General features: G+C 53.4%; 9 protein-coding genes across 9 annotated transcripts; 4 read left to right on the forward strand and 5 right to left on the reverse strand.

The window, feature by feature from the left end:
• Positions 1–3,829: 3,829 nt before the first annotated feature.
• N656DRAFT_798044 (uncharacterized protein) lies at positions 3,830–4,551 on the reverse strand (the record flags this gene model as incomplete). Its single annotated transcript, XM_064817712.1, has 2 exons — positions 3,830–4,255; positions 4,330–4,551. The coding sequence occupies 2 exons, from the start codon at positions 4,549–4,551 to the stop codon at positions 3,830–3,832; spliced, it is 648 nt and encodes a 215-aa protein (XP_064670429.1).
• A 1,262-nt stretch (positions 4,552–5,813) lies between these two features.
• On the forward strand, positions 5,814–6,737 carry N656DRAFT_708783 (lytic polysaccharide monooxygenase; the record flags this gene model as incomplete). The annotated part of the gene is made up of 1 exon (XM_064811537.1): positions 5,814–6,737. The coding sequence occupies one exon, from the start codon at positions 5,814–5,816 to the stop codon at positions 6,735–6,737; it is 924 nt and encodes a 307-aa protein (XP_064670430.1).
• Positions 6,733–7,562, reverse strand: N656DRAFT_779084 (glutathione-dependent formaldehyde-activating). The gene has a single exon (XM_064815128.1). It carries the CDS (start codon positions 7,376–7,378, stop codon positions 6,911–6,913), a length of 468 nt encoding a protein of 155 aa, XP_064670431.1. The 5' UTR covers positions 7,379–7,562; the 3' UTR covers positions 6,733–6,910.
• A 192-nt stretch (positions 7,563–7,754) lies between these two features.
• Positions 7,755–9,943, reverse strand: N656DRAFT_779085 (uncharacterized protein; the record flags this gene model as incomplete). The annotated part of the gene is made up of 5 exons (XM_064815129.1): positions 7,755–7,914; positions 8,193–8,525; positions 8,593–9,218; positions 9,293–9,754; positions 9,869–9,943. 4 exons carry the CDS (start codon positions 9,941–9,943, stop codon positions 8,195–8,197), a joined length of 1,494 nt encoding a protein of 497 aa, XP_064670432.1. The 3' UTR covers positions 7,755–7,914; positions 8,193–8,194.
• A 488-nt stretch (positions 9,944–10,431) lies between these two features.
• Positions 10,432–12,925, forward strand: N656DRAFT_789473 (uncharacterized protein; the record flags this gene model as incomplete). Its single annotated transcript, XM_064816793.1, has 7 exons — positions 10,432–10,774; positions 10,974–10,999; positions 11,131–11,484; positions 11,526–11,566; positions 11,624–11,819; positions 11,860–11,950; positions 12,012–12,925. The coding sequence occupies 7 exons, from the start codon at positions 10,432–10,434 to the stop codon at positions 12,923–12,925; spliced, it is 1,965 nt and encodes a 654-aa protein (XP_064670433.1).
• A 396-nt stretch (positions 12,926–13,321) lies between these two features.
• Positions 13,322–14,504, forward strand: N656DRAFT_789474 (GroES-like protein; the record flags this gene model as incomplete). The annotated part of the gene is made up of 4 exons (XM_064816794.1): positions 13,322–13,372; positions 13,410–13,504; positions 13,590–14,196; positions 14,307–14,504. The coding sequence occupies 4 exons, from the start codon at positions 13,322–13,324 to the stop codon at positions 14,502–14,504; spliced, it is 951 nt and encodes a 316-aa protein (XP_064670434.1).
• A 154-nt stretch (positions 14,505–14,658) lies between these two features.
• On the reverse strand, positions 14,659–16,620 carry N656DRAFT_708955 (uncharacterized protein; the record flags this gene model as incomplete). The annotated part of the gene is made up of 1 exon (XM_064811552.1): positions 14,659–16,620. The coding sequence occupies one exon, from the start codon at positions 16,618–16,620 to the stop codon at positions 14,659–14,661; it is 1,962 nt and encodes a 653-aa protein (XP_064670435.1).
• A 1,342-nt stretch (positions 16,621–17,962) lies between these two features.
• Positions 17,963–19,098, reverse strand: N656DRAFT_789476 (uncharacterized protein; the record flags this gene model as incomplete). Its single annotated transcript, XM_064816795.1, has 3 exons — positions 17,963–18,003; positions 18,205–18,498; positions 18,576–19,098. The coding sequence occupies 3 exons, from the start codon at positions 19,096–19,098 to the stop codon at positions 17,963–17,965; spliced, it is 858 nt and encodes a 285-aa protein (XP_064670436.1).
• A 1,489-nt stretch (positions 19,099–20,587) lies between these two features.
• On the forward strand, positions 20,588–23,551 carry N656DRAFT_731328 (uncharacterized protein). Its single transcript, XM_064812643.1, has 8 exons — positions 20,588–20,866; positions 20,922–20,945; positions 21,064–21,179; positions 21,233–21,702; positions 21,786–22,081; positions 22,141–22,590; positions 22,652–22,905; positions 22,962–23,551. Exons 1-8 carry the CDS (start codon positions 20,786–20,788, stop codon positions 23,455–23,457), a joined length of 2,187 nt encoding a protein of 728 aa, XP_064670437.1. The 5' UTR covers positions 20,588–20,785; the 3' UTR covers positions 23,458–23,551.
• The last annotated feature ends 560 nt before the right edge of the window (positions 23,552–24,111 follow it).

Below are 24,111 nucleotides of genomic sequence, written 5' to 3' on the forward strand. Positions count from 1 at the left end.
ACGACGGGGTGAGGTTCGGTAGAGCCAAAGGGTCTACAACAATTGACACAAGCAAGTGTTTACACAGTAGTATAGACAACTGCTTGCATTGCTTACTGGAGAACCTCCTTGAAGGTCCTCCAACGAGTGACTATCTAGCTAGTATATATAATACTCCGTTCACTACGTCCTGGTGATTATCACGAGTGACTGTCCTGTCTTCACCATCGACAATCCATTGTCGCTGGTGACTCCCTATTATCACTGTTGACGATCCAACCTTGGCAGTGATAATCTCCTGATTGGTTTATTAAGCGATTGGCTGCCGGTTCGCCCTGCAGGTTCGCTGCAGCCTTCCTGAGTGACCAACAATGGTTATTTCGTGACACCAATTAAACCTAGGATCCTAGGAGACAACAGTTGCGAAATTCACAACGCTTGCCAGTATCAAACTTGTAATACCTTCACAACGGTTTCTAATGCCAACGGTTGATTCCTAGGGGGTAGGTCAGTAATGATTCCCGTAGCCTCTCGGGCGGTGTTCTCTTCCAAAGAATAGCTTAGGACTGTCCAAGTCCCTATTGTATTACCTTTAGGTTCTTTTAATTGCGGAGGTGGACTAGGCCGTTCCACTCCTGCAGTTCCCAGACCTAAATGCCGCAAAATGAAGGAAAGTCCAACCCGGCCTTACTACTTCGCGCTAGTATAAACCCCCCTCCTCCCCCAAGCTTCCCTCTCTCTTTTCTCTCACAACCTCTCACTCTCATACAAGGATAGGTAGTGATGTAGTTGACAGCACCCTGATCCGTTGAGCAAAGGCACCGTATCTAGGGACCCAATCTATCTCCGGATCGACAATGTGATTTTGTCGCAGGATGATCGGGATCCTTGTTGACCAACGTCGACAACTCAGCTCCGCCAGGACGACAACAAATACAGGGTCAGCAGGGCTGATCCCACCATATTGTTGTCGTTGTTTGCCGCTTGCAGCCGCGTGACGAACTTTTGTATAGTTCCATTGTTTTTGGGTGAGGCGCATCTTGGCGCTGTAACGCTAGCCCACGCAAACGCTGTAACCGGAAAACGCCAGAACAAAGCGGGTCCTACTTTTTGTTACAACCTCCCAAGTCTCCCAGCGCGCAGCAAAGTCAGCTCAACTACAGTTGAGCTCCCTATATTGGCCTATATATAGCATGCGCGTACTAAAAAACTACATATACTATTATTAGTAGGGCTTTTAACTACCACTAGCTTTTAACCACACTGCCACTAGACCTACATATTAACTTAAATGGACCAATTAGAAGCCACATTACACATTCGCTAACAAGGGACCTCAGTCCAATAACGTAATCCGCCCCAGCCAAATTTGCTAGCGGCATATACAAGTCAAGATAACCCAGTTCTAGCCAGCAAAATTGACCGTCCTGACCTTTGTACATTGAATTCGCTGAATTCGCTAAATTCACTGGAATCGCTAGAATCGCTAGAATCGCTAAATTAGCTAGAAAACGCATTTCCAGGGCACTTCGCAAATCAGTTGCATTTTCAATTGCCAGCCTACACCGCTTAGGCAGCTTACTTACCCACCATATATTGGCCTTCCTAACCTTCCTAGCCTTCCTAACCTTCCTACATTAGCCTTGCTAACCTTCCTACATTGGCCTTCACCGACCTACATTAGCCTTTAAGATACAGTGTCACGAATTAAGCCAACAGGAGGGCCGCATGCCAGAAACCCGGCGGGGCACAGGCGGCAGCTCCCGGACCAATCACCAAGAAATACAAGAAACAAGGGTAACGTTAAGGAGATCAGTGGGCTCAGTCGCCAGGCGAACTGAGCACACTGAGCACCTTCAAACAGGACGAATCAGGAAGCAACGAAGGCTTAGAGGTGATCAGTGGGATCAGTTAGAGGGCAGTACTGAGCAAACTGAGCACCTTGAGAAATAGCTAGTATATAGTCACTTATCCTGGAGAGCTCTGGGAGTTCTCCAGTAAGCAATGCAAGCAGTTGTCCTTACTACTGTGTGAACACTTGCTTGTGTTAATTGTTGTAGACCCTTTAGCTCTACCGAGCCTCACCCCGTTGTTACGAACCTTTAGTCTGAGGAGTCCCTTTCAGTGGTTAGGGGACCGAGATTCGTCACATACAGCTAATAAGCTAGATCGATTTGATCTATAAGTTAGGAGTATATTTCTATTAACTATACTATTGCTAACTACCCTAATTGCTACCTTAGTTATAACCGACGATTACCCTAATTCCTCCTACTTCGAAGTCAACCAATAATACAACATCGTCCTACGTATGCCCTCCTCTCTAGGTGTTCCTAAGGGTCTTTCCTTGGATCTAAATGCTGTATATTTTAGCTAGGTCAGAGATCGAAGTCGATTCGCTATTGACCGGCATATTAGAGCCGGTAAGCGGGTAAGATACTCGGTCCTAGGACTAGGTAAGCGATAGGAGAAATTCAATAACCAGCTAGAGAAGATAAAGCAGTATTAGGAAGGAAAGGTAGGTTGTTAGATTGAAGATAATAAACAGGATATTACCTTAGTATAGTATAGCTGCCCCTATAGCCAGCAATAGGTCCTTTACTATATCAACTAGCTTTATATAGCTAACAATAGAGGTCCTTTACTAAACCTAGTCCCTATTGCTAGCAGCCAACTATAAGATCCTCCTACTAGTTCTTCAACCATAGGATCCTTCTTTTCCTCTTACAGTATAAATAGGAGCCTCTTTAACGTCCTCTCCTTGTACTCTCTTTTACACCCTTGCCATGCGCTCTTCATCACCAACCTATCTTTTATCCCCTCATCTTGCCAACCTGAGGCGGCGGTATGCCGATGCCCCCTGTCTTCCACTCCTCTAGCGACTAACCCTTGTATATCGGCCGTTGCAGTTCTTGCGCTTCCTGCATCGTGGCCTACACCTTATGGCTTGCCCAGGGCTTCTCGCCTTGCAGCTTATTTCGATCACGAACAGTCACTCAACTAGTACTACAACTCTCGAATGGAGCTTCATCTACACCAAGCGATTAGAATTCGCCTGCTTTTCTTACTCCATAGCATCTAACCTCCCATGGTCTGCTAGCTGAGGCATCCCTTCGTCCCGTCCGTGGCGTGCGACTCCGCGTCTGCCTAGTAGGTCCCCTGTACATAGTCTTTTGCAACGCATGTCGATTCTAACCAGTCACAAAAGTGTCGACTACATCCGTCGCAGAGACGTCAGGAGGCCTCTATACGCTTGGCACATCCGAAATATCCTCCGTCTGCAGGTTAGATGGTCTCGCTGGGACACATTCTGACCGAATGTCAACGCAGCTTCAGCGCTACCTACGAGACTGGTCACAAAAACGAACATCATGTTGGCGCCGTGATTCGACAGCGGTTTGTTTCCAGGTCTTACACTGCGTCTTACCCTGCAGCAGGCAGGAGTAGGATGGCAGAGCCGACGAAGGTCCTTGATTAGGACAAGCTTCGGAGAGAATGAGGGTGCGTGTACAAGCACTGCAACAATCATACACACCGGGTAGGCAAAGGAACGAGGCGGGCACAAGATGACGTGGCATCTCTGCCGTCCCGCTGGCCCACGATGGCTGGCTGATGCATGATTTTTGTCGCATTGACGGCGTGATGGCGGTGACATAAGCGACAGCTCGGTGAGAGGTCCCTATTATCCCCTGGGACACACTTTCTTTTGCCGTTTGCAGGTCACAGCGGAATGCCAAATTCCGTGCAAAATCTCGCTCCACCGGCCATCGCTGCGGGGACAAGATGGCCCACGGGGGAAAGGGACCCTCAAACCTTCCCTGTCTTCCATCTTATCCCCTCCTGCCGTCCATCATTCCAACCCCTGCTGAAAGTGAAAACAGGCAAAGCCTCCTGGGGATGAACGGCCCCGTACCAAATTGCACGGAATCACAGTGATTTTTCCTTCGATAAGGAGCTGGACAAATTGCTCAATCCGTTTCTGCCGTGTCTCGTCCCGCTTCGCAGTTTCGATGCGCCAAAGAAACGAATAACGTTTGGTCTTGTTAAGGCGCTCAAAGAATGCCTTTGCCTTCTTGTTACGGTTTAGGGCCGCTTGAAAGTCGGCTGGGACCTGCATTACGCTCGACGACGAGTATGCCTTCTCCCACCGCCCGTCCGCCTTCGCCGCGTCGACTTCGAGTTGTCCCGCATCGCGCATGCGCCCCGCAGCGATCAGTTTGGCGACCTTGTCAACATTCCGCATCGACCACATGCTCTTCTTCCGACGCGGAGTGAACTTTTGAATGGAGTGCTCTGCATCGAGGGATTTCTCTGGCCGTCAATCCATCCAAAACATAATGCTGTGTCGACGGCTTCGTCGTAGGTGACGGACGCAATTCCAGACCCCTTTTTGCTGATCTTCAACCACAGGCCCGTCGACTGGCCGCAGTTGCTTTCCAGCCATGTCTCCCAAGCATTCGCGTTCTCGAACAGCTGGATTGGCAGAGCGCCGGGGATGGCGGAACTGACGGCTGTTTTGGCTTGCGTTGTATTGGCTTGCAAAGCTTTCGCGATCCGCCTTGTCGTTGACATCTTGGATTTGATGTGGTCGCGTCTAGGGCTCGCCAGTGTTTTGGTGAGGTCTGTTGCCGGAATGTGGTCAACGGCAATCCAGGGGGATTCATCAGGCAACACTCCAGATCTCCGAGGTCCGAGGGTCAGGGTTAGCATGGTCCTTGTTTCTTCGGAGATGCCAAGAACACTCGCCAAGATCCTGCCGCATGCCGTCCAGCACTTGGTCCATCACAGCGAACCAACCGACACCTATACAATATCTTAGTGTACGGCGTACTGTCTGGTCATTCTCTAGAACTCGGCTAGAGATATTCGTAACTTCACCAAATTTCTAACCTGCCCTCTTACCGGCTCCGACCGTGCGCAATCCCAGTTCCCCGGGCCTCGTTTCCGTGTAACGAATCACGGTATGCGCCGATCATATCGTTCATGGGAAGCCTGCAGGCGATCCCGGGATCAATGAGAAAGGGAAAGTAACTTAGATGAAACATGCCCCACGTTCCGTTCTGACACATGATCGTCCATAGTCAGCCGGAGATACTTCATTACCCGGATCTGGGGTATGGCAGAAGGATGCGGAGGTCGACTGGCAGATGATCAAAAGGAGAGTGGCACCCTTGGATGATCAACCTTGAAACTCCTCAGAGCTCTGAGAATGCAGCGGGTCTCCAACAACAATTGGGGAAGCGATCAACAGGGTATTGGAGATGGTTCCCGCTGTTCCGTGATCAGCTCCGTCGACCGGCAACGGGACCCATCGCAGTCTCCTTCGCGTCCCTGACGGCGCGCTGATCAGTTGGTAAAAGCCTCATCAAGATCCCGGAAACCGGGTGCATCAGGGAGCTCATCCTTCGCTTGGAGGCTTCCGCACAGCTTGAACCGTGCGTAGGGCAGTTAATAGTTAATACAGATGACCCGGACGGTCTCAGGCTCGGGGCGGGACAATTAGGTTATAGCTTATAGGATGGTTCTGCAGTAGGGATAAACGGGCACACACCCTGGCCTGCACCCCGGATTCCCGGCTAACATCCCGTCACAGATGTTGATGGCCAAGAAATGATCGACTGGGAATTCATCTATAAGATGAGCCTATAGCCGTGGTCTTAACAACCCAGGTTGTTGTCGCACCTCCATTCCAGGCCTCCCTCACACCTAGTACTATAGGAGTCCACCACCAAGCAAGCACTGGTGGTACCAAATCATACCTAGGTACCCAGTGCCTCCGCCGGTAACATTTCCAACCCTTTCCCTCCACCTCCTCACCCTCCCCATGAGCTCCCATGGCCACTCCCACCTGTTTGTCACACATCACCATCAACGGCCTGCTGTACCACGGCTTCGACCCGCGCCCGAACCAGCCGCCCGACCCGCCCGACCACGTGGGCTGGTCCAGCGCCGCCACAGACGACGGTTTCGTGCCCCCCTCGAAATACGCCGACCCAGACATAATCTGCTACGTCTCCGGCACAAGCCCGGCCGCGCACGCCCCTGTTCGCCCCGGCGACCGCGTGCAGGTCCACTGGAATGGCTGGCCCGTCGGGCATGTCGGGCCTGTGCTTACCTACCTCGCGCGGTGTGATGACAGTGGTAAGGGGGGTGGGTGTGCCGGGGAGGACAAGACGGCGCTACGGTGGACCAAGGTGGATGATTCAAGCCCTGTGGTGGTGCCCCTTGCGCGGGGGGAGGAAGATGTTGTTGGGAGGGGGCAGGGCAGGCTGACGAGGGAGCGGTGGGCGACGGATGTGATGATTGCGGCGAATAATACCTGGCTGGTGCAGGTGCCGAGGGGGTTGCGGACGGGGGCGTATGTGCTGAGGCAGGAGATTGTGGCGCTGCATTTTGCGGAGAGGAAGGGGGGCGCGCAGAATTATCCGGTGTGTGTTAACCTCTGGGTGGAGGGGGAAGATGGGGAGAATGAGTTTAACATGGATGGATTTGATGCGAGGGGGTTTTATAAGGAGGATGATCCGGGAGTTTGGGGTAATGTCTCTGCGGCCATGACCAAGTATGTGATCCCCGGGCCGACGGTGGCGGTTGGGGCGGCCCCGGTGCCGCATGCTCAGCAGCGGGTGACTTCGGCCAGGGCGGTGGGGACACCGGTGATTGTCCTCAGCGGGTCTACGACGGCGCCGTTTGGCGGGACTGCTACGCCAAGGGCCAAGGCAAGGGTGGAAGGGAGGCGTTACGCAGGGGACAGAGCGTGAGACCAATTCCTTGAGTCCGAGTTAGAGTCCTTGGCTGCTATGAGACGGGGAGCTGCGGGCAGCAGTCTGGTCTGTTTGCTCTGTATGTACATATTCCTCCTTCGTATAAACGACGCTTACATTCCATGACTTCAACCCAAAGCACTATCTCCTGGGGCTATCACCACCCTCCGTCAATAGTAGCTACCACCGGGGTACGGCTTCTCAGCCGGCTCAGCATTCCAATTCTCCGCCTTACCGTCCCAGAAACGAACCTTCCACGTGCGCAAATCAAGCCCCTCCTGGTCCTGGTCCAGCGTGACAGCATTGATACTGAACACCTTGTAGATCTGGCCCTCATACTCATATTCCCCGTAGCAGAGAATGTGAATGCCGCATTTGTTGCAGAACCGGTGCTGTGTCTGCTTGGTGTTGAATCGGTAGCTTGGCACCTCGTCCAGCGAGGCCGGCGAGAGAAGCTTGAAACTCTGCTCTGGGTCAGGGATTCGAACGCCCAGGCGGTTCGTCTTGAGGCAGATGGTGCAGTTGCACTTGGTGGCTTCGAAGGAAGGGTTGGATAGGTCAAGGGCTACCGTGTAGCGGACGGCGCGGCAGTGGCAGCTGCCTGTGTAGGTTTTGGGGTTATCGCTGGAAGCGGACATGGTGATCTGTCGGTTGAAGTGTTTCAATTGCTGTGGCCCGGTCTGCTGGCTTCCTATTTACGAGAGGATGTGGATGAAAGAGAGAGAGAGAGAAGACGAGGACTGTCGTACGCGACAGAGGACGCGGTGTCTTATAGCTATCAAGCGCCAAGGTAGTTGGAGGTTGAGCCGAGGCACATGTATGTATGTACACGTAGACGGCGTTGCTACTAGGCCAGGTGTAGTCAATATGATAGGTCTAGTCGGTCTGGGCCGGATCCGACTTATCCGAGCAGGTCCTGCAGGAGTCAACAAGACTCTTCAAGAAGGCTCCAGCACTTCATTGGCTCTCATACACGTGTAGAAACTTCGCTATCCTGGCGTAACCTGTATGGGCGGTTGAGCTTCCGCAGAAACAGTCAGATTGCAGGGATCTGACAGAAGGTTCCAGCAATCCACAGTCTCTCACCGAAACTCTCTGTCGCAGCCTACGCAGAGCCCCAATATCTTGGCGTTGACTAGTGAACTCGTATTGCTGTAGGGCGCTCAAAGCCCTACCAGAACCGTATCTGTACAGTACAGTACTAGCTCACAAGATTGATATTCCAGCTCTGATCGTTTCCGAAGCTGAGGGATTGGCCGCTCCTTGCACTCTAACAGACTCTATCAGACAGTTGTTGCTTTCCTAGCAGCTGGCGTACATTAGAGGTACAATACAATACTGCAGGCACCAATAGAGGCCCCGACTTGGAGCGAATCGCATATCTGCTGGGCGAAATAAATCCCCAATGCAACGGGCTTTTCCGAGTGCATGCGGCGTGTCTGACAAGACATAAACTAACACCGGCCGGGAATAACCTCCCGAGTCTGCTCTGACACTTCGTCGCAGTTGATTTGGAAGTCAATGTCCTGCGTGTTGAACATCAGCGTGAGCTGCTCAAAATGGAACTCGAGGGGGACTCCGTCCTCCATAACCCATGTCCACGGGATCTTGCACAGAAACACCACTTTCTTTAGCTTGCTCATCCGTGTCCTCACGTTGCGCGCGAACTGCGTCAGGGTCCGCAGCGCGGTCTCTCTGTAGCCGTGGTGGGATTGGTAATGCTTGACCTTGTCCTCGACGTCCCAGCACGGGAGGACCTCAACCATGTCTGCATTCTGCCACCACCTATGTAGCTTGTTAGCTCACCAAATGCATCCTTGGAATCGGAATCAGTGGTGCTAAGGAAACGTGCCAGTCCTCGAGCGTCAGCTCGACTAGATTCGGCGGGAGCAGGTTAACGAGAGGGGTCTCGGCCACAATAGATGGTTTCCCGTATAAAACGGCCAGTTGAATACACAGTGTCTCGAGCCGTTCCATTTGGGCCAGGGCGGCGAGCCTACCCTCGGGCCCGATGAGACATTCAAATCCACGGACATCGACCCAGCTGATATCCAGGTTGCGCAGCTTCTTTGCATGCCGCATCAGCCCATAATCAAATGCTTCCGGGTCGGCGTGGGTGCTGTTGCTGTGGTACGTCTCAATGGTAGGCTCGTAAGGGCGCGACGCCATGTACAAGGTCTCCAGCTTAGGCGCGTTCAGCAGGATCTGGTGCAAATTCCGCGGACAGGCGAGACTGTGCAGGTAGATCTTGCGGATGTTGGCGAGGTAGAGGGTTGGAACCCTGCCGCCGACTAGAAAGGAAAGACGCTCCTCTTCCACGTTGGTCCAGATGCCGTCGTCGGCGCTGACTTCGAGTGTAGTTAGCTTGGGGAACGACTCGTAGAGTGAGGCGTATTGGCGCGGCTGGGCGCCCCAAGCTTCTGGAATCTCGCAGTCGCAATTCTCTGCTTCGAAGTGCTCTAACAAGTCCGCGTCGCCCTGCAACAGGAGGGTGTGGATGTTTTGAAAGGTGTGATCTCTGGTTCATTGTAGGTGCTGAAGAGTCTCTTGACCGCCTCTACCTGCGCGCAAAAGCCGTCGCATTCCGGGTTATCATCGCAGATGGAGACCTGCAGAAGCAAGATCTCCAGTTTGGTGAGAAAGATCAAGATGACTAACAGGACTAATTGCGGATAATGGTCAACCAGGCCGGGCAGTGTTGGGGTCCGCTGGTTCGTTTGGATGCCGAACTTCAAAGCAGCCAGCACCTGGCGGGCCATGTTATTGAGGTTCTCGGACTCAATCACCAGCTTGATGGAGGGCAGGTATTTGGTGAGAGCTCGGCGGGTCTCGCGGATCACGCTCTCGCTGGTCAGGGTCAGGTGGCAGGATAGATGTCGCGTCCAGTGGGCGTAGCGAGGCTTCTCGCACAGCGTGCGGAGGAAGAGGACCATGGACGACTCGTGCCACAGGGCAACGATGCGGTACAGCAGGGGGCGGGCCATTCGTCGAAGCGGCGTGAGACCAGGCAAACGCTGTGGAGCCCGCGGCGACGGCGCATGAAGTCGAACCACGGCTCATCGCTGGCCAACTGATCGTAGGCAACAGAGTGTGTGTCGCCAATCTCGGGCGGTTGAGGGACGAGGCACTCCAGGATCAGTGCCAGGATTTCGGGCGGCATGTCGTCCAAGGTGGAGTACCGGATTCGGAAAGCCGGTAGCCATCGGATGCTGGCGCCATGGCCTTGGGGTTGGCCGTTTGAGATATCGGCCATTTCGGGATGATTCACTCAGTCGCTAATAAGGTGTGATTACATTGAAAGTGCACATGGGGTGTTCTACAGGCACATAGGGTTGCGTGTAAGGGTTAGGGGAATGTATGTAAGATTTTTCCCTTTGGGAACCTTACTGAAAATGGTAATTCTGATGGGAAGGTGGGGAGCATCAGCCGATCGAGATTCCAATCGCAGATCAAAAAATCAATCACCAAACTGCACTCCCAGCTCACCTACCCTACCCCACAGGGCCCACGCTACGCCCAAGTTCCAAACTTCCAACACATCATGCTAACCTACCTACACCATGTGCCCACGGCGCTCATACTGTAAATCCCGAACCGCCCGTTCTCCCCCAACATATTACGTTTAGGTCCCGTACCTTAATTTCCGACCTTAGAAATACGGAATGGCCGTGCCCGTAGACAGGACTGCACCATGTCGACGGAGCAGCCGGAATTACCAGACACGGTCCACGTCGCGGCGAAGTCGCAGCGCGTGCTGGCGTGCCAGATGTGCCAGCAGCGGAGAGTCAAGTGCGACCGCAAATTTCCCTGCGCAAACTGTGTGCGCAACGGGGCCCAGTGTGTTCCGGCCACGCTTCCGCGAGAGCGCCGCCGTTGGTTTCCAGAGCGGGAATTGCTGGCCCGAATCCGCCATTACGAGACCCTACTGCATCAGCACAACATCAAGTTCGAGCCCTTGCACCCGTCGCATCCATCTGCAGGTATTACCACCACGGTGAACGCGAATCATTCTGGGTTATCTCCTCTCAGTGGCAGTACCCCTGAGTCTCCCGGCACGGCGCTGTCTAGCTCGATCAACTCCCTGCCTGCCACCAAGTCAAGGCCTGCGTGCGCCTGCCCCTGAGCCTGAGTCGCCTGCTACTTTTTCCTTTCCTTGACATGGCTGACTTCACCCCAGCAACCTCTGGCATGCCGTGGGACAAAAGGTATGTACAGTACATACCATGATACCAGAAACTCCTATCATGTCTGAGACTGGCGTGTTCTGACCGGCGGACCGCGAACTCAACTGACTGTTGAGGACAAGAGTTCTGATCCCGAGGATGAGGATGACGAGACCGACAGTGGCTTTCTGCACCAAGATTGATGATCTGGGGATGCCGTCATCAAGAACGCGTGGGATCATCACACCTACAACAATGACTTGGAAAACACGCATTATCTTCTGTTCGGCTCGCCCGTTAGTAAGGTCGACCTGGCCACGTTACACTCGGAGCAGGCTAAAATTCTCCGGCTGTGGCAGATTTACCTCGATAACGTGAATCCTCTCCTGAAAGTCACGCACACGCCCAGCTTGCAGGCTCGCATCATCGACGCTGTCGGTGATCGTGCAAGCATCGGCGCGCCATTGGAAGCACTCCGAGTCCTCTTCAGAATCTACTGCGTCTCTGTTATCAGTCTTGCCGATGATCAATGCCATACCCTGGTTGGATCTCGGAAGAAAGATATTTTGACAGGCTATCAGGTCGTCTATCGGCAAGCCCTACTCAATGCTATGTCCTACAGTCTGGCGATCATGACTGCCTTACGGCTCTATCCTTTACCTAGTAAGACAGGATTGAGAAGAACCTGCCAAGGTCAACCTCTCATCTGTGCTAATATAGTTGCTCCCAGGTATCTGTCAGACCCGAAACAGATCCTCGATCCCTCTCGTCCATGTTGGCTGTTGCCATCCGAATCGCACAACGCATGGGCTACAACAATGAATCCAACCACGCGAAATGCACCGTTCTGGAGGCCGAGGTGCGCCGAAGGCTGTGGTGGCCGCTGGTCATCTTTGACAATCGCATTTCCTCCCACGTGGAACTGCCGGACTCCTCTCAACCTGAACGACTTTGAGCTTCTGCTAGACATGAAGGCCGTTCCACCAGTTTACACGAACCCTACCGAGGCACTCTTAATGGTTGTGCGCAGCCAACTTAGCGACTTTTGTTCGCCACTGCGCCTTTCACCTCGACTTCATCGAGCTATTACTAAATACATTTAACTAAGCTAAAGATGCCACAACCGGCACCGCTCCTTTGGGAGTCCGCGATCTGCTCGAAATGCAAAGGACCGTGGAAGAGAAGACCCTTGCGCTCTGCCACCCGGCAAATCCGCTCCATTTCATGACAATATGGTCGGCGCGGGCCTACATGGCCAAGATGTTGCTCTTCGAACACTGCCATTCGAGGGAGGCAAAGTCCATCAAGTCTACGCCGCAGCGGACAGATGCACAACCTGAGCAACAGAAACAACAACACAACAATTCTGGCGTTCAGTATGCACTCAGCATGATCGAATGCGACACCAAACTCACCAAGTCGCCTCTAACCAAGGGATACCGCTGGTACATCGAGTATCACTTCCCTTTCCTCGCCTACACGTACCTGCTTCAACACATCAAGAAGCACCCCGGGGATGGCTGTGCCGGACGAACCTGGGAGGTCATGAGCGACTGCTTTGAGGCTCGCGGCATGGGTACAGCCGAGTATTACAACTCGCCCTTCTTCGTTCTCCTGTCACGGCTCGTTCTGCAAGCCTGGGAGGCGCATGAAGCGGCGCTGAAACAGCAACAACAACAACAATGTGATGATAACCTTGATAGGTCGCTGGAGGAGACACCACCACGGATCGTAGCGACCATCGGGGCCAAAATTGGACAATATGGCAAGATTGGGTTCATGTTCACAACAGATGGCAATACACATGCAGTCGCGGACCAGCCTGGTGGTGGTGCGGTGACAACTATTCCAGATAGTTTGGAGGAATCTCACGATCCGGCCCCAAACATGAGTATCGGCGGGAGTAATCCGATCGCTGGACCGTCAGCCTTTGCTGATGGCTTAGCGGACATATTCGCGGGACCGGACACGACGGACTTGGAGCAATTCCGGCCTGCGATGGACTTGGGCCCTTGGTCTTGATGCAGCGGCGGTGTTGGTGATCACGGCCTGATGGAGATTGCTTACGTGACCGGAACACAGAGTTAGAAGGAAGGTGTGACGCGGCGTTGGCGCGCCTACCCTGGGTTCGGTGACAAAATCGTGGTCTGATGTGCTGGTTCAGGGCCGTCACGATCTGCTTGGTCCTGCCGCGCCGGTACGGTCAGCGGGGTGGTTTTGATTCGGTGTTTCAAGACGCCAAGTCGGTGCTTCGGGCCTTCGGCGATTCCCCCGAGGCACAGCCATCCAGAATCCAGACGGATTCAAAGGATCAAATCGCCTGCTGCTGTTCCAGACATGCAGTTGTATTTACCCAATGCTAACAAGAGACGATATCACTCTCATGGTGTGGCTATGGTGAAAGCCACACCCGCAACCATGCGCTCGCCCGTAGCGCCGAGATCTTGTCCTCCCGCGGGTTACGAAGTTGTGGAGCTCCCATCCCCGAACTGCTGACGACCTGAAGCCAAACGACGTTCTGATTCGCGTCCATGCTGCGGCGGTCCAAACCGGCGACACCCAAGCTGCGGCCGGAGCGTTCAAGTTGTTGGTCACGACCAAGTGAGTTGACCTGAGCGGTAGCGCGGGATGCGACCATCTTACAAAGAAGCTAACGTGAATCAATCAGGTTTCTCCTCCGCCTCAGTAAGTCCGGCTCCGGCGTCGTTATTGCAGTCGGCAGTGGAGTCAAATCTCTCCGCGTAGGTGATGCCGTCTATGGACTCGCCTTCAAGCACGGCCAGCTTTTCCCAGAAAGGGCTGCCCCGGGCTTCGCATCCGACTTTACCATCGTATCAGCTGAGTTTCTGCTGGTCAAGCCGGCGCACCTGAGCTTTGAAGAGGCCGCGGCCCTGGCCGGATCCGTTCTCACGGCGTACCAATGTGTGAAGCGCTATTTTGAGATCACCGGCCAGCCGCCCGGGATCAGCACGCTGGAGGGCAAGACCGTATTCATCCCCGGGGGGCTGAGCGCGACCGGCTCCGTCTATACTCAGATCGTCAAGAACGTCTACGGTGCCAAGTCGGTTGTGTCGACGGTTTCGACCCCAAAGATAGACCTTGTCCAGCAGTATTTGCGGGGCATCGTGGACAAGGTGGTCAACTACCATACGCAAAACATTGTGCAAGAAGTTGGGAGAGGAACCGTCGACTTTGTTCTGAACACGCAGTGGGACCTCGTCGGAACCTTTCCGCTTGTGAACCCGCAGACGGGCGCCGTGGTCTCAATCGCAAGCGTTCCGAGTCCTAGGACGGTGAAGAGCTTGATCCGGGACTCCCCTGCGCCCATACTTGCTCGCTGTCTCATCATGTTGATATCAATCCTGGCCAACATCTGGTATAACTGGAAGCGTGAGGTACCAAGGTCAAACAGGACTTTGTATCGGGCAACCACGGGAACAGGGAGGATTTGGAGAGGTCAGGGGAGTGGATCGCAGCTAGGAAAATCAGGGCCGTCCTGACGGTGGTAGACATTGACGATATCGATGCGGTCAGGAAAGCCTGTACTATGGTTGCGACGGGCAAGGGTGGCATTAGCAAGTTGGTAATTCGGTTGGCTTGACATGGCTTATTTCTATTGTTTGAAGGCGCCCGACAAGCCCCGGGCCCGGCCGCAACGGTTCAGGAATAATAATACACAAGGTACAACCATCAGAAACAGCACTGTCCCCTTTCCTCTCACAGTTACCGCGTCCAGCCCATTCTAACCCTTCAAGTTACAATGCCACCAGAAACGCCACAACGGCCACCATCAACACCGACGCCGACAAACCCACCCTCCGAACACCCGCCGAGTGACTCCCATCGGCAATTTTGAACGCAGGCTGATACTCGGCGCCACCGCCGCCAGCCACAACATTGGCGCCCACAACGACGGTCCCATTCCAACAATACCTCTGAAAGCAGCTGGCGCATTGGGCAGGCACCGCGGTGCGCGTTCTCGCCCAGCTCCGGCTCATAACTGCGCACGCGACACATGCCGGCCAGTTGCGGTCCAACGTGCCATTGCCCTGGGTCGCGGCGTTGAACCCGTTGAGGATGGCGCCGTCAATGTCCTGCCTGCTGTACGACGGCGTGAAGGTGCTGTAGTTGGACATGTGGGTATAGGGCGCGTTAGGGAGGTACACGACTAGCGGTGGCATAGTGGCCTGTGGGTCGGTGAGGGTAAAGTTGTTGATGTCGCAACCGAAGAAAGTGGGCCGGTTGTTGAGGCCCAACGAGAGGAAGGCTGTATCGTCGGGGACGACGGGTAAGAGGGTGCCGTTGCCCATGGCGGACTTGGTGCGAGCGTGGGTGGCGCGCAGGGCCGAGCCGTTTGGCCAGGAGTAGATCGTGTCGGCGGAGGAGTCCACGGCGAATATGACGTCGACGGCGCGGAAGGGCTGGATAAGTGGGTGTAGCGGGATGTTTTGCTTGTCCAAGCCGCCGTCGACAAGGTCGAGTTCTAGGGTGTCGTGGGTGGGATTGGTGGCGTTGTTCCAACCCAAGAAGGGATTGGGGACGTACTGGGCGACATCGTCATTATCGGCGTCGAGGGTCTTCATGATCTCGGTCACGGTTTCGGTAAGAACCTTGGGCAACCCGTCAACACCGGTCAAGTTTTTGAGCAGGGCGGCGTTGAAGAGCGAGCTGCCGGTACCGAAGATGTAACTGAGCGAGTCGTAGCCACGTACGCACTTGCCAGAGGACGGTATCAGGCCGCCAGAGAAGTTAGAGGCAAGGTACTCAATGGGCGCGAAGCCGTAGGTAGTTGGGTCCCAGGAGCCTATCTCAAACGGGTTGAACTCAAAGATGGTGGAGTTGATGGAGATGATTTTCGTCCCTGGGGCCCTGTTGTCGGCAACTAGCATAGGAAAGGGCGTCTGGGCCTTGGAGAAGTCGTTGTCCTGCGCGATGCTGGAGAAGGTGTATGACGGACCGCCATGAGGGGCGTCAATGAGCTGGTACGAAAGCGCGCGGCCCCAGTAGTCGGTGATGGACGTCTCAAAGCCCGCGTCCTTCTTCTGGGCGACCTGCTCAACAATATCCGCCCAGCACCTGACTGTATCGAAGATGCCGGGCACTTCAAGCCCCTTGAAGATGGAGTCCTGGAAGCGCCAAATGTTGCTGTCTTTCCCGCCCTTGCGAAGCGTCTCAACAGCGGTCCAGTTGTTGGCATACAAGCTGCTCACCAGCCAGCCGCCGCCTGAAAGACCGGCCAGGTAGGTGCTGGCCTGGAGCAGACCGCCAATTCCACCTTTGTCGGTGGTGCCGGGGATACGGCTATCAGCAGCGGACAAGAAACCGGCGCCATTCATCAAGGCACGATAGCCTCCTCCGGAGATGGCAATGCCGATATTGGGCAGGTCCCTGACCCCAGCGGCGGCATTCTTGATGTAAGCCTCGGCATCGAATCCTTCGATGGCAGCCCGGTTCAAAAACTGGATCATAGGGTCGACGGTGTTTGCGCGGCGTTTGGCGAGCCAGTCGGTCTCCCTCTTTGAGAGTGTGTTGGCGCGACGAATGCTGGGCTTCTCAGCTGGACACGGCACGACGGCCGGGGCATAACTGCCACTAGGGGCATCGGGACGGGCTCGGGGGCTGATGGTAGTTTCGACATGGTGGCCCGGTATTTTTATAGGCTCTGTGGCGGTGATAGAAGAGAGGAGTGCGAGCAAAAGAAGTATTTGTAAATGCATCGTGATGAATGTGCCAAGATAAACATAAGCAAGACAAGAGAGTGTTGGAGGGTGAAGGCGAGTTCAGACCTAGAGCCCCGGTTTTGGTATTATCATCCAACACTCCAGATGGTCCTCGCCGTCTGTCTGGATAGCCCGGCCGACTGGATCGTAGGGCAAAAAAAGAGAAGGTAAATATAACAAAGTTTACTACCTAACTATCACACAACTGAGGCCGCCGTCAGTAACCAGAGAGTATCCCTGTCTTCCTCGCATCAAAGTACTTTGGTTCCACAGACGACGGAAGGCGACTGTAGGAAAGGGGGTGATGCCTGCCAAGGACTCGGGCTTTGCAGTGCTCACCTGAATTCTTCGGCTGATTCGTCCCGCGCCCGACCGAGTACTCGGAGGCGGTGCTTCGCAGACTAAGTTCTGCTGTGGGCCGTTGATATCAAGCCCCCCTCGTGTGACATCGGGAGATAGGGGCAGTTGCGTTGGCTCTAAGACAACAGTCGTTCTGACTATACGCGCTGCCAGAGATGCGATGGTAAGTTTGCAGTCATAACTCGCGGCTGACAGGCCACATGGCCGCCGTGCTGCCCAAAAGACAGCGCAATAAAGAAGCTTCGAACTTCATCCAAAAGTTCAAAACGAAGGGTTTGTCCTCAGGGAGCATCACCAAGATTAAGTTCAATGTGTGAAGGATTTTCCGTTCACTCCAAGGCGAGCATTTCGGGTCGCGCGGCTCCTGGGGTGAACCCGGTAACCTGCCCGGGTCTACCAGAGGGAATGGGCGGCCGCCGAGTATTGGACGGGTACCTGAACCCCGAACACCCCGGCCGCGCTGGATACAATCCAGCAATTTGTTTCTTTTCTTCTTGGAGCCGGCCTACAGAGCCGAGGTTAGTTAGGTCAGGAGGCTTAGCAGGCTCCAGTAAGTGTTGGATACATGTGTACAAGTACATGTACTTACACCAACCACACCACGAGCCTACCCTACCTTATTATACATGCACCTCACTAGCTCCCGCGCTACCCTTCAGTGACGTACGTTGAACGGCCATCGAGTTATACAAGTAAGCCTTGCCTTTATCCTTCAATCCTGCACGAGCCAGACAACGTTGGCGTTGTTTTCTGTCCCAAGTGCCCCTGAACAATACATGTATCCCCGGCGGCCTTGGAAATTTGTAGTGTGGTTGGCGTTGTTGATTCTCACCAGGCACAGCTGATATCTTAGCACCCACATCCCAGGGTCCCAGGGTCACAGGGTCAGTGATTTTTTTTGTACTTGTACACCATGCTTGGGAGTGTGTGGATTTGCTTTTATCTCGGCAGATCAACTGATGTGTTTGTGGGCCTCCTTTTACAATTTACGCCCAATAGGACTGAGTTCGCGAAGTTGTTCTGGCAGCAAGCAGTACATGTAGACAATCTTGAACTGGATGGTGATGTTATTGAGGATGGATTCTCAAATAACCTAAGGTAGCTGGTATGGTAGGCAAGGTACGGTATGTACAATTACCCCATCACCATCGTGAGACCCCAGGTGATTGATGCTCTCTGACTTGTCATGGGCGAGCTCTCCCGTGCGTGCGCGGCAGCTACTCGCGATCCGTGCCTTGGATGTAGCCATGCCGAGGGTCCTATATGCACCATACAGCTGGATGGAAATCCAGAGAGAGAACACCAGCGGCAGGAGAATGCGGAACGACAGGCTCCATCGATGCCACGAGCGGTTGAGGAGCCAGATGGTGATTGCTGTCTCGATAGTCGCTCCCAGTAAGACCCAGATGCAGCAAGTATAAGCCATCCGGGACAGTAGGCGATGCTCGTTAGACTTGACTCGCCAGACGATTAAGAAAGAGTACAGAGGGAGCTCAACGACCACATCGAAAACACCTATAAGGGGCAATCAACTTAAAAGTCAGTCTATGAATCTGTAGCAGGTCATTTGCTACAAATGGCTGAAGACTCACCCCACACCATACACATGTAGAACTCTAGGATTGCTTCGGGGTGCTTGCGCAGATCTCCAAAGAGAGCCACAGCTGTCCGTATCACAACCAGGAGGCCAATGTGATGGGCGATACTGATGGCGCTAGCGAATCTGGTTCTGAAACAGAGCTCGAAGAGGTAGTAGGCACTGTAGATCTGAGAAAGGGCGAACATATGGTCACCGTATGTGAGGTTCTTGAACAATATGGATGAGAGCCGAGCATGACCGACAAGGAAATCGAAAACCGGATAAGCGCCAATGACGACAAGTGTGGACATGATTGTCACGCCGACGTGAACGTAGGTAAAGGAACGGCGACGTCTTTCGTTCTGGCCAGTGGATAGACTCTTCCAGAGGACCAGATACAGTCTTGGGAGCAGCCATCGTTCCAACACGTTGGATAACAAAACTGTGGTGAGAATGCAGGAGCAAAGGACAAGAGCACTCCACGGAAGAAGCTCTGAAAGAGCCTCATTCTCAAGGTAGGCAATCTTTGGCTCCATTGTGGCACTAAGTCGCGAGAAGTGCCGGATCGAGTAGTGCGTTGCTGTGCCTGGGAGAAGCCAGAGAAGAATTGGGTCAAAGGTACCTGTACAAGGCCAAGTGCTTGCACTCAAAGTATAAATACTATAGGTATTGACTACTGTCGAGGATACAACTAGCAATCAACATGTATGTTCAGTGGCAAGCTGAGGATCCTAGATTGCTCAAGCTTACACGACGCTGGATCTCACTCCACATGAGTCAAACATGGCTTGGAGCCCTTTGTGGATTCCATAGACACCGTACGCTGTCCGATTACTCGATTGGCGCCCCTACGCTCAACAACCCGGTGTATCTAAGTACTAAGTATTACCATTGCTATGAGCCCTGGTTTCAGTGCATAGAATACCGTGGCTTGGCATAGAATATTGGGAAACATGAAGCATCGGACCGGGAAGAGGGCGGTTACGGGGGCTCCCAAGCATACCTACCTTACCGATCTGATTGAGAGGCGACTACAATTTAGGCCTTGTCAAGCTGAGGCAGGCCTGCGCCAGCGTCGGGTGTGGAGACCGGCCGCCCGTCCCGCGCCTCGGGCTCTCCGGCGGCCGAGAAACCGAAAGGGTCAATTGAATGTGTTCTTAGGGAGTACCTCCGAAACAAACTACTTTCAGGGGCGGGGGGTCTTCGATTCCACTTTTGAGAGGTGCATCTCAACTTCTCAAGGGTTGCCCAGTTCGCGGGCTGTGAATCTGGTTGCCCCTGGTCTGATGGAACAAGCGGTTGTGGATTACGGGACGGACACCGGAACCCAAGCACCCGGAGTCGTATACACATTTTTCTCGGAACCAAGATGTTTTGGTTGGGAATGAAGAATTTGGATTGATGGATCATGGGGAAGAAGGTGGAAGTGGAAGGATGGCCTGTGCTCACTTGAGCCTCAGTAACAGGAAATCCGGATGGTCAGTGCGTTCTTGGCCAGCCACATACAAAATATGGGACCTGGATAACGCGAGCCCTCCTGATCTGGGCCCATGATGTAACTTTCGCGCTAACAAACAACCCCTTATCCGTATCCTGTACTGAGTACGAAGTACGAAGGTACTAAACGGATCCCGCGCGTCGCGCGGCTCCTTCTTCGATGGTTCCCATTCCCATGTAAGGCAGGGATGTGAAATTTCAAGTTCGGCTTGGAATTGCATTCAAAAGCGATTTTGGGTCGAGAATCTTGGAAACTTTCGACTTCCACCATACTCCTTCTAGAGAGGCGGGCAGCGTTTAGCTTGGGGCTTATATCTGGTCTGTGTAATCTACATCATTAGTCGTGGATTTGAGTGGTTTGCGGTTGCCAAAAGCAGAGCAGTAAAAACGAGGCAGTTGGAGATCGCTGGGACGTGATGCAAATCGAGGATCGGTCGACTTTGTAAAGGGATGACCGGGGTGACTGACCCAGTTTTTTTTGTGCCAAGACCGCCGTCTGATCCAACATGTCTTCGAGACAGTGCTGCCCCACTTTTCCGCAATTCCAGCGATGGCGCGTCCATCCATCTTTCTGACCGGACTTCGAAACCGGAAAATTTCCATCCGCATTGCGGATGGAAATTCGAAGACCTGAAAAATGCAGCAACCAGCGAGATCTCAACTTATTTCGGCAGCCAAAACTTGGCCGATTTCATCTCTCGGCGTTCGCAAGACTTATGGAGAAAAATGGACGACCCGGATGCGATAGAATACGACGACTGCTCGCCTCCGGCCACGGCCGTTCATCATACGCGTGTCCCACGAGCTGCAAGTCCGCCCGGTCCAGATGCCAAGAACATGTTCAGGCTAACAACAGGATCAGTGCGATGCCTGCCGTGTACGCAAGGCAGGTCCCGCCATGCCCCCTTTGCTTCATCCTCCCGTGTGCTTGTGTGCCCCTTTACCGTATCCAAGATAGGGTCAAAAATACCTACGCTTCAAACTGACACCTGTCGATTAATCAGATCCGCTGTGACCGAGAATCTCCATGTGCTCACTGTGTGCAATCCAAGATTGAGTGCACGCAGTCCAAGACAAGGCAACGAGAGAAGCGAACGCGGGTGCTTTTAAGTCGCCAATAGTTAGTCGTCCTTCCGCATACCCGATTTTGACACGTCTAATCCCTTCCGATAGTGAGAACAAAATCGACAGCATCGACCGCCGCTTGGGTGCAGTTGTTGGGCTGCTTGAGGAGCTCAGAACAAAGCTTCCCTCACGAACACCTGCGTCATCAGGGGGCGCAAGCACAACCAAGTCCTCCCCCTTGAACCCGGTGACTGCGATCAGTCATGGCAGCCATGCCACTCCCATCAGCCGGGCCAGTCCCGCTGGAATTTCCGGACCAGTGGTCGAAGGCGAGTCCTCCTTGACAGCACATTCGGCGTTCGCCAAAGACCTCTTACAGAAGGTCGTGAGCAAGGAGTCGCGGCCAGAGTTTCGCGAGAGAATAGACGATCTCCATCACATGGTCGAAGTCATGAAGTTGCAACCCGCGGCAGATGAGATGGCTTACCCGCTTGCCAAGCCCATGTCTCTTGTTGTCCGTGGTGGATGCCAGCTTCCACCCATTGAAAAGACATTAGAGGTCCTGAAACTTGCGAAATGTGAGTTGCTAGTACCATTTGCATCAGTCCTGCTATGCGTCTACGGCGGTTGTGCTGAAAGCAGGCTCATACCACTCACTTAGGTCACAGCCAGCACAGCATCGCGTGGATTTTCGAGTTGTTCAAGGGGAACAACTTCCCAGAAACGTGCCTCTCCGTGCACATGGCCGACGAGTACGAGTACCACACCCCTCGCTTTACCATCGGCAATGCCTTGTTGCATTATCTTTTTCTTACCTACAGCTACGTCATCCCGGAGAAACGAGACGACTACCTCGGCATGTCGCGGATCTGTGCTACGAACATCGAGACGGCGCTATCCAACCTCCCCCTACACCTTCCAGCTAGTGAAGATATGATCACGGCACTTTGTTTAGGGGTACGCAAAAGCTCCTGTGCCTGTGGTGTCAGTCTGGCGCTGGACTAACCGCATACTAGGTCTTTACCGCGGTAGAGCTCGCGAAAGCTTCACTGGCCTGGACTCTGTCATCAAAAGCGTCTGAACTTTGCCAGGCTTTGGGCTACCACCGGATAGGAACGTACAAGAACTCACTGCCGGACGACGCAGAACGTAAACAAACACTCTTTTGGATCGTATACACCCTCGACAAAAGCCTTTCGCTTCGGCTCGGACGGTCCTCGACCATCCAAGAATACGACATCACATTGCCGGGGCCACGCGAGGACGGCCCAGGGGTCCGCCCAAAGGAAGCATCCACTTCCGCCTGGTTCGACATATGGGTCAGCATATCAAGACTTCATGGCCAGATCTACGAATTGTTGTATTGCCCCGAAGCCCTGGCACAGCCACGTGAAGTGCGGGAGTTCCGCATGCAGCTTTTGGTCGGTCGTCTCGACCAGCTTGATGCTCTTACGTATCAGACAAGGGTAGCTGCCCTCCCTTTTGCCTGTTCATGAATGCGAATCATTTATAACTGCCATCGTCCAGGCTGCTTGGGTGAACCACTCAAAGAATGTTTTGTCCGAAAATATCACTGACTTCGTCACCCTCTCGGATGATGTCCTCCACCTCTCAACACGGACCCTCATCCTTCGAGCCGTACCCAACCCGGCCGGGTGCCCGACTACATTTACCGAGACCTGCATTCAGGCCGCCCAAGATACCCTGGCGCGACATCAAGAATGCATGGCTGTGATTGAGAGGACTCGCGATCCTGGGATGCTGGCGGCCTACATGAACTGGTATGTTTCCTGCTGTGGTGCCACTGCTTCGCCAACCACAGCTGACGAGTCACCAGGACCATCCTCTACGCCCCATTTGTCCCTTTCATCGTTCTGTTCTGTCATGTGATTGAAACGAAGGACTCGATGGATCTTGGTCGGCTCGAGGCATTCAATGCCTCTGTTCAGCCACATCACGCAACCAGCGAGGCTGTTGACAAGCTCCGCCATCTTTTCCAGATCCTTTACAGCGTTGCGGCTCAGTATGTCCACTCTGTGGGTGGAGGGGGCAGCAGGGAAGAACAGCAGGCCAACCAAGTTGATCCCCCCCTGGCAGCTTTGTTTCCATTCCATGCAGAGCAACTGGGGCCCGGATCTTTGCCGGATCAAATGGGCGGTCACAACAACCAACTCTTCCAGCGAGGAGTGAACCCAATGATATGGATGAGTAACGAGGCTCAACTGGAGAATTGGCTATACAATAAAATCTTGGCAAAAACGCTCGAAAAAGAGGCTATTTTTAGGTCATCAATACCTCTATACGCATTACCTGCGCCATCAATCCAACGGTGAATTTAGCTTTTATAGGTTATATTACCTGTATATATATAGTTGTCCGGCACATGCATACTATATATAGACTAATATATAGGGGAGAGTTTTAAGCTCAACGTCAGTTGTTGCGCGCTCGCAGGGTACCCTACTAACTTATCTCAGACTCAGACGTTTTTTGTAGGTGTAGGTTGCCCGGCTTCGCTGGGGAGGGGATGTAGGGCAGGAGATAGTAATCTTCACGTAATCTATATAGTACAGGACATCGCACTAGCTAAATTTAGCTTAGTTTATATCCTAGTACAGACTAGTACAATGAAATAGTCTATACTTAGGCCATGCCCCACTTTTTCTCTAGGTCACCCTAAAAAAAGTCTAAGTTGGCGATTAGACTCCCTATATATAAGAGATTAACATTTTCACTATTCTGGGAAAATAACCCCCCTATTATAACCATAACTACAACACCAATCTATAGTAATATATACCCGAATACCCAGCCCCTTTTCTCCCAAGCCAACCTATTCGAACAGTTCCTTACCCGACCTTCAGCTCAGTCTTCCCCAGTCCAGTTCTCGGCCCAATCTCCTTCTTCTCAGCCCTCCGAATCAACTACTCCAGCCTCCGATACCGATACCGAAATCGAACTATAAATGGGTATATCGATACTTCAGT

The sequence above is a fragment of the Canariomyces notabilis genome, assembly GCF_033297395.1.
Source record: "Canariomyces notabilis strain CBS 508.74 unplaced genomic scaffold N656scaffold_10, whole genome shotgun sequence".
Lineage (NCBI taxonomy): Eukaryota > Fungi > Ascomycota > Sordariomycetes > Sordariales > Chaetomiaceae > Canariomyces > Canariomyces notabilis.

What these genes read in the sequence shown, in the direction of transcription:
- N656DRAFT_779084 (XM_064815128.1), bottom strand. Translation starts at nt 7,378, where the DNA reads ATGTCCGCTTCCAGCGATAACCCCAAAACCTACACAGGCAGCTGCCAC.
- N656DRAFT_731328 (XM_064812643.1), top strand. Translation starts at nt 20,786, where the DNA reads ATGGACGACCCGGATGCGATAGAATACGACGACTGCTCGCCTCCGGCC. An exon ending in ATGCCTGCCGTGTACGCAAG is followed by an intron (nt 20,946 to 21,063) that starts GCAGGTCCCGCC and finishes TCGATTAATCAG; the next exon opens with ATCCGCTGTGACCGAGAATC. An exon ending in GTGCTTTTAAGTCGCCAATA is followed by an intron (nt 21,180 to 21,232) that starts GTTAGTCGTCCT and finishes CCCTTCCGATAG; the next exon opens with TGAGAACAAAATCGACAGCA.